Below are 21,192 nucleotides of genomic sequence, written 5' to 3'. Positions count from 1 at the left end.
AGGTCGATTCAGCATAGTGACCTTGTGTAGGAATGTAGAAACCAGCCAAGTGTTTGCAGCCAAGATCACTCCTTACCAGCCAGAGCAGAGGCAGCTGGTGCTGCGGGAGTACCAGCTTCTGAAGAGGCTTCATCACCCCCACCTGGTTGACCTGCACACCGCCTACATCACCCCGTCCCACCTTGTGTTAGTGGAGGAGCTCTGCCCAGGCAAAGAGCTGCTCTACAGTCTGGCTGCAAGGTAAACAAAGGCTTTGAAAACATCAGCTAAAGACCAGCCATCATTACCATGATTTTTAGTGATGACTGCTTTACAATACTGAGAACAGCAAACCTAAACTTCTGCTCATACGTAGTGTGTTCACAGTGAAGAAGCCCTCATAATGTTATTTTGATCAAATTTTGTAGTTGGGACATATAATACAAATACTTTAGGCATAACCAAAAGCAGTATGTAGTTACATAAATACATTTTCCCGGGTCGAGTTTTCTCCCACAGTCTAAATTTCTCGATGGTGTGAATGTGAGTGAGTGTGAGTGACTGCCTATGTCTCTGTGTTCACACCTGTGATGGACTGGAGACCTGTCCATCAACATGCTGTACGTGTGTGTGTTTGTGTCCCTCAGGGATCTGTACTCTGAAACCCATGTGGCAGAGTTGCTGGTTCAGATTCTGGGTGCAGTGGACTACCTTCACAGCCGTCGTGTTATCCACCTGGACCTGAAGTCTGACAACATGTTGGTAGATGATTGTAACCACCTGAAGATTGTGGATTTAGGTTCAGCTCAGTCTTTTACACCTGGACAGCCGCTGCAGATCGAGCACATCCAGGGTCTGTCAGACAGCAAAGGTAAAGACTGTTTCTCAGTTAAACTGTAGGAAAACTAAAGCGGGTCAGATCTTAATGCTTGCACTCCTGTAGATTCTTCTAATGTACTAAACCTTTGACTGTCGTGGCCTTCCAACAGACTGCCGCTGCAAAGGTACAGATTCTTTAAGGGAGGACGGATTGATGGATGGAAATAACTTGACCTAACTTCACCCACCTCAACTACCATTACCTAACAAATCCAAGTCTATGTTTTTGATCATTTACTTTTTTATCATTTGAACATTTTTCGGAAATAATACAATTTTGCATGTGAATATACATTACCATGAATGCAAGCGCACTTCTCTTTACAAACATTATCCTGTGTCTGTCTGTTTTGTCAGTTTATATTGTCCTTCCTAAAGCTCCGGAGATCCTGGAAGGTCAGGGTGTCGGACCCGAAACTGACATTTGGGCTGTTGGAGTCCTGTCATTCATCATGTAAGAAAAGAGAACAATTTACATTTTATAAAGGTTTCACAAGGGTTTACTGTTGGCATTTGGTAATGTAATGATAATAAAATCATATATACACTATATCACAAACATATTGTGTGGACAATGCAATTTTATTAAAGTTGTTAGTTTTATTTCCTAAGGGTGTTTATTAGTGAGGGTATATGAAAGAAATATGGTATTTCTTGATAAAATACATTGTGCTGTTCAATTAGAAGTTATGGTTCTCAGTCAGCGTTAATATCAAACACTTCTCTGCCTGTAAACACCAATCTGGACTTGTTACAAGGTCCTTAAAACAGTATATGTGGCCAGCGTCTTTGCTGTAGGATGTCCAAAACTTGTTTTGTTACTGCAATTCCAGCTTTTAAAGTGAATAGCCTCACAGTAGTAGTAATACGTTTGGTCAAATCTAAAAATAGAATACAACGGTTACTGTTATCTGTGTGTCTGTTGACAAGAGTTTTGGGAGGGTTTGTTTCTATTCAGCATGTGTTTCTATTAATGGGTCCATATACTGAAAAAAAAATTTGGGGTTTCTTTGGTTTTTGTGTCTTTCCAATGTACACGGACCTGAGTTTTACACAATGATGTACACACACTTACCACAACATTAGGCTCACCTTAGTAACAGGTACACAAACCTGTGATTGGCTGATGAGATATTTGAGCCTATGAACAGAAGGACATGTTGGGGTCTGTGAGTGTATTTAATATTACACATATTGTGGACAGTAAATGTGTGGGATTCTCTCACTAGGTTGAGTGCTGACAGTCCATTTCAAGCAGAGCTTGGCTTTGACCAAGACAGAAACATCAAGAAAGGGAAGATCCAGTTTGGACAATGTTACCCTGGTCTGTCAGAAGGAGCCTTAACCTTCATGAAGAGCAGCCTCAATAATAAATCCTGGTGAGTGACGCGCTCAGAATGTTTACTGAAATTCTTATTCAAGTAGAGCTACTGCTAATGTCGCCTATTTGGTTGCTTAAACCATTATTTGCATTTGATTCAATTTATGTGTGTAAGATGTTTTTTCTCTGATGATGTTTGCAGGGAAAATCACACTGTGGTAAACAGATGGGGACAGTAAGCAGCAATGTCCCAGTCACAAAAAAAAAAAAAAGAAAAGTGAATGAATGGTTTTGATATTCAAATTGTACGTATTTTCGGAAATGACTTCATCATTTTTGGAGGAGCACAATAGCTCATATTGTGTAAGTTGTACTTAAGTTAGAATAAAATGACATACAATATTGGTCCAAATATAAGATGACCCTGGTTATAACTCTTAGAAGGATCAAACATGAGCCCTTGACTAGATCTTGTTTTCATAAAACATGAACAGCATTTATGTATAATTAAAAAGAAGACATATAAGAAACACATGGAATTAAACAGCTGTAATAAACACTTTTATATACCTCTCATGGAACACTGACAAGCACACACACACACACACACACACACACACACACACACACACACACACACACACACACACACAGTAACCTTGCAGAACTTGTCAGATGTTTTCTCCTTTCATACAGTTTTAATACCATCAACAGTCTCTGGTCTCTGCAGTCTATTACTCACACAGATCTCCTACCTCACTGGTTTCTCTCCAGTTATGCTCCAGTTCCACCTGCTGCCCCGACAGTGCATCATTCTCACTGCCATCCAAAGCATTTCAGATACAACATCATAAAAACTATGGCTTGTTAATAAGAACAGAATGTCGCTGACTCTTCCTCCTCCTGGTTTGCTCATGAAGTGACTGTTCATTACGAGAACCTGATATTGGTCCTTTTCCCAACCTCTTTTCACTTTTCAGGGGGGGGGGCTTATTTTCAGACCAATACAGACCTAAAAATAAATTCAAATGACCCCAAAATAATAATTATTGACAGTTGTGAGTATTTGTGATTCATTACTTTCAGACTTGGTAACTGGTTATATGAAATATCTATAATGTGCTCAATTTATCTATTCTTCATGCAAATGGTATGAAAGATTATTAGTGTCGGAATCTTTTTTATTTTTTGCAAAGTACAAGCATAATTGTATTTCTTATCCTACTTTGTTGTTATGTAAATGTGTAGGGGAAGACCCACTGCAGCCGAGTGTCTCCAGAACCCGTGGCTTCGAGCCCATCGCGCCCCACACAAAGTCCGGCCCTCCAAAGTGTGTTTCTCCACCGACAAGCTGAAAGCTTACCTCCAGCAGAAAGAAGAGAAACGAGATCAGGTGCGCACAAAGCTGCAGGGAACCGCCTCTCAGTGAGGCGACACTGCCAATAAAGAGGAATTTCTTTCATTTGCAGCATGCAGCCTCACGACATTTCATGTTTTGTGTGTGTGTGTGTGTGTGTGTGTGTGTGTGTGTGTGTGTGTGTGTGTGTGTGTGTGTGTGTGTGTGTGTGTGTGTGTGTGTGTGTGTGTGTGTGTGTGTGTGTGTGTGTGTGTGTGTGTGTGCGCGTGCGTGCGTGTCGGGGGTGTGGGGGGGTTCGATTTAAAATATCATTTTGGTGTACCAATTTTTGAAGAATGTGATGTGTCTTAAATTGTGTGCTGTACCGATATATCACATTGCGTCTGTGCGTGTGCTGCCTCCTTTGTGCTTTGCTTTATATGAAAACCTATCAGGGATAAAACTTCTACTCAGTATTTAGTGTGCAGTGTGTCGTGAGTAGTAAAGTTTTGATTTGGAAACCGTTGTTGTGCTGTGCTTCACATTAAAGCAAAAACCCTAACCTGTGAACTGCAGAAAGCAGACAAATATGCAGTATTTTATTTAAAACGTTAAATGATGTGCCTTAAGGTTGCAATGTAAAAATGATTAATTGATAAACTTGTAGATTCTATTGGACATGTCAGTATTTCATAATGAGGGTGTGTTGGAATGAACTTCCTGCCCAAAACAGTTAATAAGTAAAGTATTAAATGACACAAAAGAGTTAAATCATTGTCCTCAATTATTTATTGTGTCTGATTTGTGTACAAACATGCATACATATGACAAATAGCACACCAGTGTTTACATCTAATTTGTGCAGTGATTTTAAGTCATATAACTCAGATTGACTTCTGTGATCTTTAAAATATATGTTTTTTATACATAATATTTATCCTGTATACAAACGGCATAGTTTTTTGTTTCTTAATTACTACACAGTTACACGCAATTTGGTTGCTAATTTTCTGCAGAATTTAACAAAAAACAAATATATAATGTTGAACCTTTAAACTACTTGGTCAGTGCCCAAACTGGACTTAATCACCAAATGTTGCACTGGATTTGGCAGTTTTAGAGTTGTTTCCTTTTACATGCCAGCTAAGCCAGCAGGCAGAAATGTCTGGATTATGGTTATTTTTAATCTATTAAAAAACATTCAATTCACTAAATCTAATACAACCTCTGATGCACAAAGCAGAGAACATAAACATTTCAGTCCAGGGGTCCTTTGTTTCTATGTGTGCGTCAGACTGAGTGAACCGTTGACTGAGTATACAGAGGAAAAGGGAAAAATACACCTTTCTCCAGGCGAGAGTTTATTTCAATGTTTGAAGTTGTCATTCGGTTCAGAATCGCAGGTGTTGGTTCTTCTGTCCAGAAGAAGTAAAGCCGGATTGTTGTTTCCTTGTTATGATTTGGCCTCCTGAACCTTTTGAATTTCCTGCAGGGTAAGAGATCATAAATACGTATACTACTGTTGTTCAGAGTTTTTATGATCCAAAAAAGAAAAAGAAAGAAAGAAAGGAAAAAAAAAGGCATTTTGAAGCTACGTACGTCATTGAGGATATCTTTTAATTCCTCATAGGCCCTCTCCAAGTCATCATTGACGATAACGATGTCAAACACCCCGGGCTCCTTGCCTGAAAATGAGAGTTCAATCAGTTTCAGGGATCTTTATTCTGCATTATGTACCAGCAGCAACACAAACTTACTGAGCTCCATGTCCATTCGTGCTGCCTCCAGGCGTTTCTGTAAACTCTCCTCCGTCTCCGTCTGTCTGTCCCTCAGACGTTTTTCCTGAGAAAGAGAACATGCGCTGCTATTGGCATACGAGCTGTACGATGAAAACAGAAGAAACCACATCTAAACCAACGTAATGTCAGAATTTACATGAGACACTAACACAGTCGCCTCTATAAAAGCAAACATAACTCTCCCATATAGTATGTAACTACACAACCAAACATGGAATATTTTATAATATGAGTGTATTTTTGAGCATTCACCAGTATCTCCATGGAAGGAGGCTGGATGGAGATGTAGATGGGGTTCAGATCAGTCTCTTTAATCCTTTTCACGCCCTGAATGTCCACGTCCAGGATGCAGATAAGATTCTTAGCTTGCACATCTTCAATAGCGGCTTTACTAAATAAAACAAAAGAAAGGGGGGTTTTAAACAGATAAATGTATACTTGTGAACAGAGCAGGTGTGTGTGTGTGTGTGTGTGTGTGGGAGACAGTGCCTATGGTTATACAAACTGTAAATGCGCAACACTGTGCTCGCTCATGTGTAGTGATGAAAGTAAGAGGATCGCAGCATTGATCCCAGCTGCTCAGACTTAGCGAGTGAGTGTTATCTTCAGAATAAGAGGAAGAGATTAAATGTGGCACACAAGGTGGTGAGCTGCAGTGTTGCTCTTTGTGACCTAATGGCCATTTAAGCTCCATCTGTCACCAGACTATTATATATCCTCTTCGTCCTTGTTAGTCAGAGGTGTTTCCTACAAGGCACCCGTCTTTACATCTATTGATTTGGGTTCAATCAATATTGATGTCACTGGCACACTGATGATCTATAGTATCTTCTGATTCGAGAAATCAAAATTAAACCATTGATGGCACATTTTAGCACCTTGTTCGTGCAGTACACGTATACTAAAGTGTGATCGAAAATAGTTTACTTTCATTGGAATCATGTATAATTAAGATATCGATACTCTTAGTGCGTAGCAGTAGTGTTTACCTTGTTCCATACAAGTTTCCAGAGAACTCTGCACTCTCAATGAACTCTCCATTGTCAATGCCCTTCTGCACGATCTCTCTCGTGGAAAAGTGGTAATCTGAAAGATGCAACACTTCCAGTCAATCAAAAATGACACAAGCCAGAGGATGTGAGTCAGACAGCAGTGCACTATAATTCAGTGAAAGATGGCCCCAGTGTTATCGTAGTGAATAATAAAACTCACACACACATTAAAGAAAGTCCACGCATAAAGGCAATCCCAACTTTGACGTGCACACGTCTCCATAGCTTGCAATATGTTTTTTCTAAATTATGTTCCCACTGAGAAAAGAAATGTGAACTGTTGTTGCAAAAGAAGAGGGAAATAGCCAGAAATGAATGCAATTTTGTACGGGAAGCACATGCAAAGATTAGAAATGTATAAGTTTTTATTTTGTTTTTTTTTGTTAAGATGTCATTAGTACCAACATAGTTACAGAACATATATCATCCATACCCCATCCACAGGCCTAAATCTTCCAAACATCAAAACCTCGGAGGATCTAAAACAGCAGAGTTTCAGAGGCAAACACATTACTACCACTACTACGGCCACTAATGACCACTAGGACAGCATACACTCATTAGCATGGCAACACGGAGAAATGTACTTGGAAAACTCTGGTCTCTGCTGTAAACAAATAGATAACACGTCTGCAAACAGTATTGGGAGGATATTAAAGTGATCTTGGGCCAAATGCAGAAAATGTCATATGTTTTTTTTTCCAGTTTTTTTTTTAAGGATAAAAGGCCATACAAACGTCTGATTTGCACTAAACGTATAAAGCACAGACAGAGCAGAAGTCTTGGAAAGGTCATCCCGTGTATATTTTCTATCTCTAATGGTCAGATGCAAACCATTGATGCTCTATCAGCCACAAGGGGAAATGGGTCCGTTTTGTTTCTCCATTCTATAGGGGCTAAAAACCTTTCGGGACAGGAAGCGGGATTTACTACTGAGGCATCACAGGGGGCTATTTTCAAAAGCTCTTTACTCCAAAGTGTAGACTGTCTTTATCTGATTCCTGAAATCTGTCTTTTTTTTCGTTTCTTTTTTTTTCATTGTTGTTATTTTGTTTTCAGGATGATGAAAGTAACCCCCATCCCTCTGATATATATATATATATATATATATATATATATATATATATATATATATATATAAAAAAAAAAAACTGTGATCAGGAATCACACTGAGATCACCTTCATCTGTGGTTTCTGATTCGTTTGGACACGAAAATGAGGTTGACATTTCTAAGTCTTCTGAAGATAAGGCGTCTGCTACGGGCAGTAAAGTAGCCCCCAGAAGCATGGGGAGTATGTTCAGCCCTATGGAGAAAGCAAAAAAGGCACACAGACAGTGGTTTATCCCTTTTTTCTGAAGGGAGCTATACAGGGTGACACTTGGGAGTTAAGAAGTGCTGTGGGTATCATTGTTGACTAGAGGCAGGGAGGGGAGATCGGGATGTGTGGCTCACAAACAAGAGTGTGTTTTTCAAATTCCCCGCACTACGAGATGTGTGTTTAACACAGTTCTACAGGGTTCGAATCCAAGTTCATGGCAGCTGCATGGTGTAAAACAGCCATCTGGAACTTGGACGTTGTAAGGACACTACAACATCTACAATTCAAGTAAAGAGTGTCGCCAACAGACCCATTTCAAGCCAGAAATACTCTACCTTTGCCATCTTCCTCTCCTGGTCGAGGGTTTCTTGTTGTGTCTGTGAGGAATAAGGTTTTCCATTAACAATCTGACAGGTGTATCAGACGGTGAAAAACGTCAGCTTCATAAGTCTTCCTGCACAAAATCTGCTCCCCCCCCCCCCCCCCCCCACCCTGTGCAGATTTAGGCCCTGTGGTCCTACATTCCCTCTTCAGCGGGTTGTACCAGAAATGCAAACGTACGTGACACACTGAATCCAAACACGCCTTCGTGATCCTTCATCAACCTCTTCATCAGGGTACTCTTCCCCGCGCCGGAGGGGCCGCTCAGCACCACAGGCCTCGGTCCTGGCATGGTTCTGGGTCAGACGGCGAGACAGAGGTAGAGAGAGAGCGATGGGCACAGAGTGAGTCTGGGTTTGTGCCAGAAGCAGATTAAATTCACTCCAGCCAGTGGAAATCCAGTGTTAGGATTGATGCTGCTACTTACCCAAGAAGATAGAATAATTACATGTTTTACAACTAAAACATGAATTCTACTCTCTGTGGAGTATTTTGCAAAGCAGACCTGTTTCAATTTGTGTAAACTTTTCCTGCACTGGCAGCAAAGCTCCTCAGCTCACCGGTAAACTAATCTGAAGTAGATCTCACCCTTTCGTCTCGACTTCCTAGAATCATCCCACAGAACGAAAAAAACATCCCAGCACACGGGGCGTTAAAGGAGACCTTCGCTCCTCTGTTATTGCAGCTGTGATCTCTACTAATGGTGAATTGACACTAACTATTGTTTACTTCCTATTTCCTTAATTAATCTACTAATATAGGTCTGTGTCCTAATTGCTGACTCGTCAGACAGCCAGCGGCCTGGAGGCCAATGCTAAGAATGCCAGTTAATGAAGTCATGACGGGTCAGTCAGCAAGATTAATTGGATCTCGACCAAGCGGCGCTCTGGGTCCGAGACAGGTGACCCATTTACCTGCTGCGCTACAGACAGGTCGATGTTTTAGAGATACTGCTGAGTCAATACACAGAAAAACAATTACTTAATATCACACAAGTCTGCCACAACAAGATAAGAGGTTTATTCAGGTGTGTTAAGTTTCAGTGCGCTAGTTCATGGCTTCACTCTCTCCACTCATAAACTCTGCAGGACATGATGCACACGCCTGTCAGATACAATTAGCACTTATTGTTACATGTTATATAACTGAAAACATACATAAAGGGGGAGTGTATATTTTTGTAAATCTCAGTAAGCAGTTTAGACATTACAATAATAATCATCCACAATGTGTATGTTTATAACAATGGAATTAGATAATCAATTGAGCAGCGGTGATACTTTTATTTTTGACTCTAATTCCATCCAAGAAGCATAAAACAATAACTTTCACTCTGTGCTTTCAGGAAAAACATCAATAACACCACCACCGATCATTATTTGCCCATTTGTCATATTTCTTTCGTGTTTAATCCTCCATAGGAGACTAATAGTTGTGTGAAGTGTAACCCCAACCTGTTTGAGTATATTTTTATACTTCAGGACTATAAATGAACATGAGACTACACCGTCACCATTACACATGACGTATTCAATCAAATTGCAAAGAGACAGAAAACTCCCCAAATTTACACATATTTCTTGTTTTCAGTATTTTTAGTGAACAATTTCGTGAAGGGGATGTAGCCTGCCACAAATATTGGTTTCACACTATTTAGTACGACATTCATCCAATAAAATGTTACTTCCAAAAAAAGTACATTCAAAATGACTTTCCAGACATACCTGTATTTGGTTCGTTTGAAAATGCAGCAGTTTCCTTGTACACTGCATATGTTCGAGCAGTTTTTCCACCTTTTTCATATTTTTAGGTTAATTCATTTAATTGCAAAAATAGCTCTATCTCAATAATGAATTAACAACTACTTACACGTATAGTATTTTATTTAATGTATTGTTGTTGGTTTAGAAAAAAAACTAAATGTGGCAAAATTTACCAAATATTCTTACTAGATCTCCCCAATGGAATGTAAGAATTAATCAAAATGTCTTTGCCCAGCAGTAATGTATGTTAAAGTTGTTGGTTTTTTCGTTTTTGTTCTTACAAAAAGAAGCTGTATTGGTTTATTTTTTCAAATATAATCTCTGATATAATGCAAATGTACAGAGAGATTTTCTTCTACTTATATATATGATATGAGGCTCACTGAAAAATCAAGGGACTAAAAAGTCAGTCTTACCTTTCTCACAGTGCCTGAGTCGTCTGTGTTGTGGAGACCTTCAATAACAGATGATTCTTCAACCAGGCTTCTTAATGGACTGTGTGTGTGTGTGTGTGTGTGTGTGTGTGTGTGTGTGTGTGTGTGTGTGTGTGTGTGTGTGTGTGTGTGTGTGTGTGTGTGTGTGTGTGTGTGTGTGTGTGTGTGTGATTCACTGAAGTAGCTGTCAGCTCTAATTACCACCACCTCCCTTCAGCTCACAGACCAATCAGACGTGTGCGTGCTGGCTTGTTTGTATCCGCAGCGTCCACACCGGTAAACGCTTGTGCAGGTCACAGGACAAGAGGTTTGTCAATAAAAGATCATGTCAATGAGCCAATATTCTGTAAGGACAGAAACAATAGTTATGTATTTCTTAAAATAAATGCAAAATAAATGTTTTATGGTTGCAACGATTCAAACTTGGCCTTTTTACGTATCCAAGCAAATCTCCTACAAAAGGAAGCTGCCGCTGTACATTGAGCCCACTGAGCAGCTGGGCGAGATGCTTAAGAGGTTTAAGTCCTTGCTCAAGGGCACAAAAGTGGTAGAAATTGGAGCCATCTGGCCCTGCTGACGCTTTCCACACATACGCAGGTACATTACCTGGTTTCGGCAAAATTCAGTTGTAAACTTGACCTGCTGTTCTCCACTCTGAGCGATGGTTGGAGCTGTAAGTGTCAGGGCCTGAGTGGCCTCACAGTAAAGGCTCAGAATAGCAGGGTTTAGTGTCCTTCAACTCCACATGAGCTGTGATGGGCTCTGTCTGGCTTATCCTGCACTGACCCACTTCTCGAAAGGCGAATACGCCACACAAGATTTATCATAACACAGATACAGGCAATCTCTCTCTTCACTCATTACCTCAACCAATTGTTTTTCAAGCAAATATCCATAAGGCAAAAATGGTGAGAAGATTTTGTGAGAAAACAACAACAACAACCTTTAAACACACATTTTATTGTTGTAATGTTGATAAAGTCAGATTGAATGATTCTATACAAAGAAATACACCAACAAGAGACTAAATGAGGCAAAATGTGATGAGATTATTGTTAACGTTTCCAACTTACAGGCGCTAAACAAATATTAGGTGATCTAAGCAAAGACAATCTGTGTACAGTAGATACAGCTGACCTCTTCTGCTAGCCATCATATACACACACACCACGCCAAACATACACATACAAACTATGTACATGTGCTTTGCAGTTCAATTTAATTCAACTTTTGTTTCTCATAAAACAGACAAAACGGATTATAAAATCGATAAATATTGTCCCAAAGTGTTTTTTCTGCTTGTTTTTTCAGTGCCTGAGCTCGCAGTTTCTTCCAGTCTGGTTGAAGAATTTACAGAACGGTGTAAAATGTACAATTCAGAGGTCGCACATGCCTGACTCCAGACGGTCTGGGGTTAGTGGACGTTAGGTGTACACTGGTAAAACAGGTAGGGATTGAGAGGACGAGGAAGAGGAGGGTTAATAAGGTGGCGTATGACAGGCCAGCTGTCCACACTTCTTCCACCCATGATTGGCTAAAAACAGAAGAAATCCCTCCGCCCTTCGTGGGAGCTGTGGAGTCACAAGTAAACCCGCCGCAGGTCACCGGGTGAAGTGATGGTGTTGCACTGAGGACACAACTTCTTTGCACCCTGAAAGAGTGAATGTAAAACTTTTAATACACATCATCTGCTGCACTTGGACTTTTTAAGCTTTTGAATGCAGCTTTTGTTGTAACGCACATTTTAATCCGTTAACAAAGTCCAGAAAAGACATAAAGAAACTTTTGGGAGTCGAATCGTACTGAACTACAATAGAAAGTAAAAAAGGACATCAGATACCACAGGGACAGCTGAAGGGCAGGATAAAATCATTACTTTCTTTTCAGAGAGTGAATAGCAATAAGTAAATCTGCACCTTTGGAAAAAAAAAACAATCAGAGCAGTCTGAAGCGTTGGTATGTGTTGCTCAGACTTTATTGCACGTCTGTGCTTGAACACTTGAGTAAAGTCATGTGAATGTAACCTAGGTGCATCTTAAAAGTGTGAATATCATTAATAAACCACTTGTTTTATTTCTACAGTCATATAAACTAAAAAGTTTGAAACTTCACCCAAAAACTAAACTACATTAAAAGTTTATTTTTAATTGTTATCAATGCAATATAGAAAGGCAATCTCCTCACACCTAGACTCAAACAAAAGACTATGAAATGGAAATGTGGGGAAGACGAGCCACACAGATGATGTCTGAGTAGTTAAGTTTAAGTTACATGAACATGTAACAGTCTTAATAAAAGTTTGTTGTTGATTTTTACCAGAGTTCGAAGCCAACACTCCTCACAGTGAACATGCCAGCACTGGATGGACGTGAGCGGGGTGGTGTATGTATCCTGCCAACACAGACACAACACAGTTGTAGTACCGCAGGCTGCCACTAGATGTCTGCACAGAGTTTCAGCAGAAACACAACCGGAGATGCAACTTTTAAAGTAACTTTTTTAGGACCATTTATTCTTTAATTACGTTATATTACATCAACCGGTGTGGTTCAGGCAGTCCTTTGTGTAACTTCAGGTTTGCATCAACACAAAGTCCATCACAAAAAAGAAAAAATCCTCCCCATTTTTTACTCTTCAGAATATTCATATGTTAGTATATTTACTCGAGTGTGTTGTTAAGTTTCAGTCCGCTATTTCAGGACTTCACTCTCTTAAGTTGTGTCAAGCTCTGTCTGAGTTTGACACAGCTTAATTATTGTATATATAAAGAAGCTTCACTTTAAAATTGCATATAAAAAAAGTAGTGACTGTTTTACTTTGTGAATTTTAGCAGCAGTCGTTGTGAACTTGCTTCTTCACAGCTAGAACACAAAAAGAGGGCTGATTTAAAAAAAAAAAATTTAAAAGCTGCTCCATTTGGATCTATTACAGGTTCAGTGAATTGCTCAAGACTCTTAAAGGACATAAGGACAGAGTGAGATGACGGATCAAACCAATAACCTCGCAATTGGAAGACCGCCCACTCTGAGCCAAAGCCAGTCTCTGACTAAATTCAAATTTTTGTTGCTTCAAAAAATGCGTGCTTCTACAAACAGTCCTAATAAAGTTAATAAATTAAGCATAAAGGCACTAAATTCACAGAAATTATCACATACAATTTTTACATTGAAGTAAATCATTAATTATTAACATTATTGACTAATCCCACCATGGATCAAGTCAAAAAATTATTGATCTAAGTTATAATAAGAAAAATGATTTATTTTGCACAATTGGCCTTTTTATTCATTCAGAAATTATGAATTAAACTAGTTCATGTAGCTGAAGACAATCAGTGAAACTGATCAGTAAAACTGCAATTTAGGCAGGATAAACACTATTTTTCTCAAGGTTTCAAAAGAAATTAAAGAATTTGTCACCTCTGTTAGTAAAAACATATCTATCTGCACCTGCAGAACACATTGCCATACAAACATCAAATATATATTCTCCAAGTAGACTATGGGAATAATATCACTAATTTACACATTTTTCTACTCTTTTCTGTGTGTGCTCTAATAAATTACATCCTCGAGTAGGTTTTCATTGCTGTTGGTTGGTTTGTTCTTTTTATTTTCTTGGTTTGTCAACAGGATAACAAAAAAAAGGGTGGATCAATTTTTCTGCAAAAAAAACAACAAAAAAGACTGGCTGTGAAATAATTAAGATAAGGAAGAGGAGATTACATTTTCGGAGAGATCTAGATCATGTTCTGGCCAGTCGGAGGTGTGAGTATGTTCCTGTTAAATGTGTCCTCGTACTCACCATGCAGATGAGACATTTAAATCGGTCTCCTTTAGACAGCTGTTTCTCCAAATCTCGTATTCGAGCTTTAAGTGCTTCCAATGTTGTCAGCGTGGAATCTTCTGAGAGCCTACACACACACACACACACACACACACACACACACACACACACACACACACACACACACACACACACACACACACACACACACACACACACACACACACACACACACACACACACACACACACACACACACACACACACACACCCACACACACACACGTGAGAACGAGGGAGACACTGGAGAGTCATTTATAAATGGAAGACAGATTAAATTGTTCGCCGGCCAACATGGACACTGAGCATGAAATTTAGCGGCAATCACATTGCCTGCATCCGCTGTCTCATTTATCATAGACGAGGGGAGGGGGTTGTCAGGTTCCTCACAGTTATAGACCTACACACGCACAAAAAAAATACTAGATAGACTATATGTGCAAACATGCTGTACAACGATACAATGCATTAAGTATGATGCATTGGTATGGTATGATGCCTGCTATGACCTTGATTGATGATATCATCGCATCGATACAGTATTGTATATCACACTGGTGGGAGCAGGGGCAGGTAGTCTGAACTGAGGGTGGGACCTGTACTTTACAGAAAAGTGATTGGCTGACACACAAATAAACATGCAGATGTTTCCTCCCTCCATCAACTCACAAATAGTAAAACTTTAATGTGGCAGGTGATCATTTTTCTTTTGACTTTTGAATGATTGCAGCTCGTGTTTTATTTTCCAGTTCAAATTTTTTATAATGAGTCATCAACAAGACTCACAAACAGATTGTACAGAAAGGACAATTTCACCTCTCCAAAGTTAGATATGTTATGTCAGAATCTTTACTGATCACAAGACCAAATGTATTGTACCATAATGATAATGAAATCATCTTTCTACCTCTGTCCTCTGGGTTCTCATGGAGGATCTTGATTCAGATTCCCTTCCTGATGCCCACACACTAACAAGCTTGCTGCTCTAATGCATTAGTATTTTACCATAATAACATGAATTTAAAATGTATTTGTCTAGCCATTATTTTAAAACCTCACCTTTACAAATGCAGTATATCATTATCTTATGAAGACAGCCTATTAGCAGGGGGATACCACAGCGATGCAGTACCACCTCACAACAACAATTTTCTGTGTCCGAACTCTTCAAGGCTTCAATGTTCTCCCTGGAACATGGATTTTCTCAAGGCAAACATAATACCTAAATGTGTGGCATATAATTTAGTTTTGAAAAGGCAAACAAATAAGAGTACCTACATGTTGACCAAGTTTCTGACCTCATAGATACATAGATTTCAGAGTCCCTGTGCACTAGGTCAAGTCCATGCTGGATTTTTCCAACAGGTGGTTCAAAGTGTATTTATTCTCTTAACAAGACCTGAAGTTAGCCCGTCCAGGGTGCATCATGCCGTTCGCCTTGTTTCTAGCTGCAGACCTCAGTCTAGTAGGTATAGAACACTAATGAATTTATGAATACAAACGGGATCCAAGCTGACAATAATGTTTAAACGCTATTCACAGAGTTGGGAATACATTTCCTGAGAAATGCCAACTGACGGGATACAAACTTACATCTCTATCTCAGTGTTTTTGCAGCTTTTGGGGAGACCAGCTGTGTTGACGTCCAGTTTTTCCCCACTGCTTGTTGATGGACTCCCTGTAGGAACAAAACAATTAAATGAGAGTCACATAAGCAAGCAAACTCCATTTCTTTCTATGAAATTATTTTAAGAAGTTTATTTACTTCTAACTGTTGAATAAAATAGTACATTCAAAGTTGGTTTAACTCACCATCATTTGACCACTTGGGCAAATCGATGCTTAATCTGGAGTCAGGCAGCATGCTGCTGCTGCTACTGCTGCTGCTGCAAACACAACAAAGCACACAGTTTGAAAGCCTCCCTAAAACATTTCTGTAAAATAGAATACAATTTTAAATTCCTCTGTTAACTCATAATGCTCACAACCAGGCTCCTTCATCCCTCATGTTCAGTTAGGGAAGTTAATACAGTCTCTACTTTTTAATGTTATTTGCGAGACAGGACAAGGACTATTCTGTGTCAATAAGCAATTATGAATCTACGAAAAACACCTGTGAAGTTCCTCAAGGCTCCATCCTTGGGCCTCTTTCATTTAATATCTCCAGGCTCTCTCTGTCGCGAATCATGGAACATTGCAACATCTCCTGCCATAATTAGGCAGATGACACACAGCTCTCTATATCAGCTCGAATAGTGTCCAGTAAACTTGCTGAGTAACTGCATATATAAAATTAATGAGTGGATGCACAAGAATTTATTACAACTTTCCCAATTGAATTTGAATTAAAGATAATAAATTCCCCATTTCATTATTTCAGATCAAAGTTGAGTAATCTTATGGTTGGATGTCAGTGGGTTGGATACATACTTCACCGTCATCTCTTTGGAGCTCTCTCCTGAACAAGGAATCACATCTGTGTCTGTGTATCTGCAAAATCAGGTCAGGAAAAAGAAAATAACAAAAAAAGGGAACAAAAACCATTTTTCCCACTGCTAAAAATCTAAGACAATTTTGTGCACTTGTTCTTTACTCTTATTCCCAGTGTATCATTTATCTTTTGCAAAACTCTCACAATGTGCTGACTATGAAAGTTCTACTTCACTCAGTTCACGATGAAAAGAATCTTAATTCGACACATGCTAAGCTTGAGCCAGTTTGTATGAGAGAGAGAGAGAGAGAGCGAGAGAGAGAGACTTCATATATGAAGCATGGAGGATACTGCACTCTGCCATACTCCAGAGTGTCGTCTCCATCCACGTCCAGATCTGCATCACTGTCTCGACACTCCTTAGAGGTTGTGCTCACCAACAGTGCACCTGATCCCCCAAAAAAAACAAAAGAAGAAGAAGAAATGTACATGAAAACAAAGAAACTGTTAGAGGAAGACACAAAGACACTTGTGAACCAGCTGAAGCACACAGCTGAACATTTAGGTCCAAATGAAGTGTCACGTTGTCCATCTCTCTGCCCCTCAGCCTGTTTCTGTCAGTCTGTGTGTAACAAGTTTGCAGGTCAGAGTTTCCTTCTCGGTTAAAGGAAACCGTTACTTTTAAGTTAACCTTCAAGGCATCCAGCTCGGCTGTAATCTGGACTGAAAAGTTCAGTGGTTTTTCGACTGCCACTCAGTCACATTTTTCACCCTCCACTGAGCAAGATCACACACATGGGTTCCTCGGGCACGCACACACGTGCATGCACACCATGATTTGTGCTTACCTTTAAAGCCAATAGACGTCATCTGTATCCTTCTCCTCTCGTTCCACTTGTCCTCAAGTGGCAGCGGGTCAGCTGAAGCCTCCTAACACACAGACACACTCGAGTAAACATACGAATGAAACACACAACTGCACTGTCTGTATGAATATGTCTATATATCCTCAATAGCCTCAAGCTGTGTATCTGCCTCTTCATTTTTATAGCTGCGAACTAACGCCGGCAGTGTTTTCACATGGATACACAGCGCGCTGACAGTGATCGTGATGTTACGTGAACAAAGCCTGTCAACAATATTTCGGGGTTTGGACCAGCGACATTCTCTGTACCGCAGCTCAGTTTGATTCATTCACCTCAGATTACAATAAAAATGAAAGGGAAATAAATGCTGAAAAGATTAAAAGTGTACCTGTCCATCCTCTGGTTTCCTTCTCTTCAGCTTTCCAATTCTGACTGTCAACAGAAAGAAACACAGGAAAACAAAAAGTGACTTCATGTTGGTTTTCAGTTCTCTATAGAAATTATAGAAAGTAACAAAGTTGGTTAAAGTTACATTGGATTTGTGAACTCTAAGGGATACGTTGCTTCATATATACCTGACAGATGGACTGCGCAACGGGTTTCAATGAAAACTTTTGTTTTTGTGACGTGCTTAAGTGTTTCATCAGGCTAACTCAGGATATGAACAGCGATGAACAGCAAAGTTATTGCAATAACTGAATTAAAAAAGTTATTTCATTTGTGGTGCATTAATAGAGGAAGCCTAATATAAAAAAGAGTTCAGAGGACTAGATAAAAAGTACCGTGTCAAAAAATGTATTTTTCATCTTACGACATATAATTTATACTGATGCATCATCTTCCTATAAACTCTAGGCCTCATCACTTTAATGTTGCTTTTAACATTTCTGTCATTTAAACAATTCTAATGCACATTTCGTCTTCATTCATGTTCATCATTACAGCGATCCAAACTAGTGAAAACATGTTAAAAGAAAGTTTTATTTATTTTTGAATATGGTTTTTTTTCTAAAACTGTTCAGAAAGAAATATAACATTCAATAGTAGAACCACTCAATAGAAATATAAGTGAACTAGCGAGGGCACACTTATACCCAGTTTAAAAACAATGATCAAATACTACAAGACTTTCATTGTCGTGATCATCAGGGCATTACAAAAATTATCACTTGTGTAAATAGGATTAGGGTTAGGGTACTCACGCAATTGTTTAATTACTCGCAGTGACTAATCAAAAAAATCTTCATTTTTTTCAAATTGGTATCATTATAATGACTCAGAAAAATAAAATACTACTGACTTAAATACAGTGAGTAGAAATAGCACTTTATTTTGCATTGATGATGTATTGATTTACCCTTTTTTTTTTTTTTTTTTGACTTTTATAAGTTCATGTGGAGCAGGAAAGGTGTGGCCGTGAGGGAGTTCTGTAGAGCCACATCAGATTAAACAAAGTGATGCACCTCTGAAAATGACCACGTTCTCCTCCTGACTGTGGTCATTCCACAAAGTGTATAAAGCAAATGCTCTCACATACAGATCCTTAAGAGTAAGGAAAGCCAAATATGAGTATTGCATACACTTTTTTTTTCAGCACTGGATGCAAACCGTTGCTTCCATCCCCATCCTGTCATCTCACTGTCCTCCCCCACTTTCCCCTCTGAAGACATAAAAGTTAACATGGCAGAACACCAACTGCTCCTCCTCTCTCACTGTGACCTGACTGACTGTAGATTGCATAAGGGGACATTAAGTTTTAGGACCCTCTAATTCTCGTTGGATGACAGTGGCCCCCTGAGAAGGCTTGGAGACGGGGGCACAGAGAGAGAGAGAGTTGGTGGCCGTGACCCGAGTGCCGCCATCCCAGCGAACATAATGAGGGTTAAAGAGATGGTCAAAGATGAGCAAGAGCTCATCAAACAAAGAAGAAAGCAAATGAGCGCAAGAGAGCAAGAGAGAGAGAGAGAGAGAGAGAGAGAGAGAGAGAGAGAGAGAGAGAGAGAGAGAGAGAGAGGTTGATTAATCAACAGAGGACCTCCTCCCTCCTCCTCCTCCTCCCTTCTCCTCCTCCTTCTTTCTCTTCCCTGGCGTGTATTTAGAAGCTCATTATGCTGTCCTGTTATAAGGACCAATAAAGGCTAACAGACCTCGACAGCACTGGCAGTTTGAAGAGTCAGCTAAGAGCAGGGGGATCTCAGTGGAAATAATAACGGCAGCAGAAAGTGTGCGGTGTCAGGAGGCTCAGTGAGCCCTCGTGTCTGCCAGCGCTCACACACTGGCTGATTACTTCACAGATTTATCACGTCAACTAGTACAAGTTTTTCCCATAAAGCCCTCCGCACTAGTGTCCACAAGTGCTATTTACTTATCTACTTTATTCACAGTTCAATGACTTATCAGCGGCGTATCAATTATTTACTGATGCTTTACAGAGGATAATGGCAATGAGAACCAAACAACACCTGTATAACTGAAACCCTGTATGAAGTTGGGGTTTTTTTTCAAAATAAAAGCTTCTTTTCAATTTAACTGATAAGATGGAAGCTACTTTATGATCAACTGCACTTTCACTGGGAAAACCATAAACAGTCATCAACCTAATTGTAATATAATATACATCAATCATTTTCTGGAAAATAGCGAAAAACTCCTCCTGTGGGAAAGTCAGCGTTTTCAATTTAAACAAAACAAATATTACCTTCCCTTTTGAAAAGCTGGTGTGGAAAAATAATTAGCTTTTTTAAAAATACCTTAAGTAAACCCATTAAATAATAGAAACTGAGGAGCTCTCAATCAATCATATGATTTTTGTTCCAATGCTTAAGTTGATTTGAAAGACAGAAGTGGGATGCAGAAAGAGTTTTCAGGATAAACAACAAAAGTAAAAACATTTTCCCGTGAGTGTGTCTTAAAACCTACCTCAGATCAACTGGATGACATGACAGCGAAACATGAAGGTGGGAAAGAGAAAAGTGCTTCTCAGTGTTTCTTACCAGCTTGTATGCAGTCTAGGTGGGCTCCTGCGCTGTGGGGGCGTAATGGGGCAGATTTGACGTAGCACCTGCACCAGCAGAGGTCATCAACTGTTAACATATCGAGAGGTCAAAGTTGAAAGGTTATTAGCTCCTCTGCTCGTGTGGGCGCTAGGCCGGTGTAGATGGTGTGGGAACGGGGGGGGGGGGGGGGGGGGGGTATCTGAACGACTGGTGAGGGAGGGGTTTGGACGAAACACATAACTGGGTGCATTAGTGCAAACAAAGGAAACCAAAACGTTGTTGGGTTTTTTTCTTGGTTATTTTAAAAGAAAGAAAAGCTGTGACAGAGTCGGCTGAGGTGAACTCTCTGTCAACGACAAACTGACTTGGCAGCGATGAAAAACAACATTTCGCTCAGTCAGCATGTGTCAACGTACCATTTAATCTGGTGTGCCTGTTGGCCCGCACACGAAGGAACGTCTGCAACAAACACAAGACAAACACAAAAATGTGGCTTTATTTACTTTTGTGAGTGAGACTTGAAACGCATAAAATTCCATTCAAATGTTTTTTTCTTTTATTTCAGGCAAGATCATTTTAAGCTTAAAAGATTTTTTCTAAAACTAGAAAATGTACAACCACCAGTGGAATTATTGTTTTTCTTCCTCATTGACTTATTATGATTGATGTACTTCTTTTGAGTTGTGATTATTTTCCCTGTTCAGGCCTTTGACACTTTGTATCTTTGAGAGTTTCTAGTCTTTAAGTAGTTGTTTTTTGTTTAATGATATGAGTCAAAGTCTGTAAATC

General features: G+C 39.6%; 3 protein-coding genes across 6 annotated transcripts in view; 1 reads left to right on the top strand and 2 right to left on the bottom strand.

Annotated features, from left to right (window-relative positions):
* The window catches only part of obscna (obscurin, cytoskeletal calmodulin and titin-interacting RhoGEF a), a gene marked incomplete at its 5' end in the record, with an annotated part of 42,099 nt that extends 37,816 nt beyond the window's left edge, over positions 1-4,283 (top strand). The window contains 6 exons of the mRNA XM_080473092.1: positions 1-240; positions 627-850; positions 969-983; positions 1,216-1,312; positions 2,088-2,237; positions 3,428-4,283. Coding sequence (XP_080329218.1) covers positions 1-240; positions 627-850; positions 969-983; positions 1,216-1,312; positions 2,088-2,237; positions 3,428-3,608 — 907 coding nt within the window. The 3' untranslated portion in view covers positions 3,609-4,283. The remainder of the gene's footprint in view (positions 241-626; positions 851-968; positions 984-1,215; positions 1,313-2,087; positions 2,238-3,427) is intronic.
* On the bottom strand, positions 4,284-10,974 carry guk1b (guanylate kinase 1b). 4 transcript variants are annotated; one of them, XM_080473260.1, is made up of 10 exons: positions 10,871-10,974; positions 10,247-10,608; positions 8,248-8,363; positions 8,022-8,063; positions 7,546-7,671; positions 6,304-6,400; positions 5,567-5,705; positions 5,273-5,357; positions 5,115-5,200; positions 4,284-5,001 (listed from the first exon to the last, which is right to left on the bottom strand). In XM_080473260.1, exons 3-10 carry the CDS (start codon positions 8,357-8,359, stop codon positions 4,969-4,971), a joined length of 720 nt encoding a protein of 239 aa, XP_080329386.1. In that variant the 5' UTR covers positions 8,360-8,363; positions 10,247-10,608; positions 10,871-10,974; the 3' UTR covers positions 4,284-4,968. The 4 variants fall into 4 exon arrangements, with proteins under 4 accessions (XP_080329386.1, XP_080329388.1, XP_080329387.1 ...); XM_080473262.1 differs by lacking the exon at positions 7,546-7,671 and having other exon boundaries at positions 10,871-10,968; XM_080473261.1 differs by lacking the exons at positions 10,247-10,608; positions 10,871-10,974 and adding an exon at positions 8,495-8,892.
* A 230-nt stretch (positions 10,975-11,204) lies between these two features.
* rnf220b (ring finger protein 220b) overlaps positions 11,205-21,192 on the bottom strand; it is a 32,853-nt gene continuing 22,865 nt past the window's right edge. Inside the window, 11 exon segments of the mRNA XM_080473253.1 lie at positions 11,205-11,915; positions 12,581-12,655; positions 14,069-14,177; positions 15,704-15,788; positions 15,923-15,996; positions 16,541-16,600; positions 16,893-16,989; positions 17,390-17,471; positions 17,796-17,839; positions 20,401-20,490; positions 20,820-20,862. Coding sequence (XP_080329379.1) covers positions 11,844-11,915; positions 12,581-12,655; positions 14,069-14,177; positions 15,704-15,788; positions 15,923-15,996; positions 16,541-16,600; positions 16,893-16,989; positions 17,390-17,471; positions 17,796-17,839; positions 20,401-20,490; positions 20,820-20,862 — 831 coding nt within the window. The 3' untranslated portion in view covers positions 11,205-11,843.

The sequence above is a fragment of the Lipophrys pholis genome, assembly GCF_963383615.2.
Source record: "Lipophrys pholis genome assembly, chromosome: 10".
In the NCBI taxonomy this organism is placed as follows: Eukaryota; Metazoa; Chordata; class Actinopteri; order Blenniiformes; family Blenniidae; genus Lipophrys; species Lipophrys pholis.
Note: the sequence above shows the minus strand (reverse complement) of the source record. Positions and strands in the feature narration are given on the sequence as shown.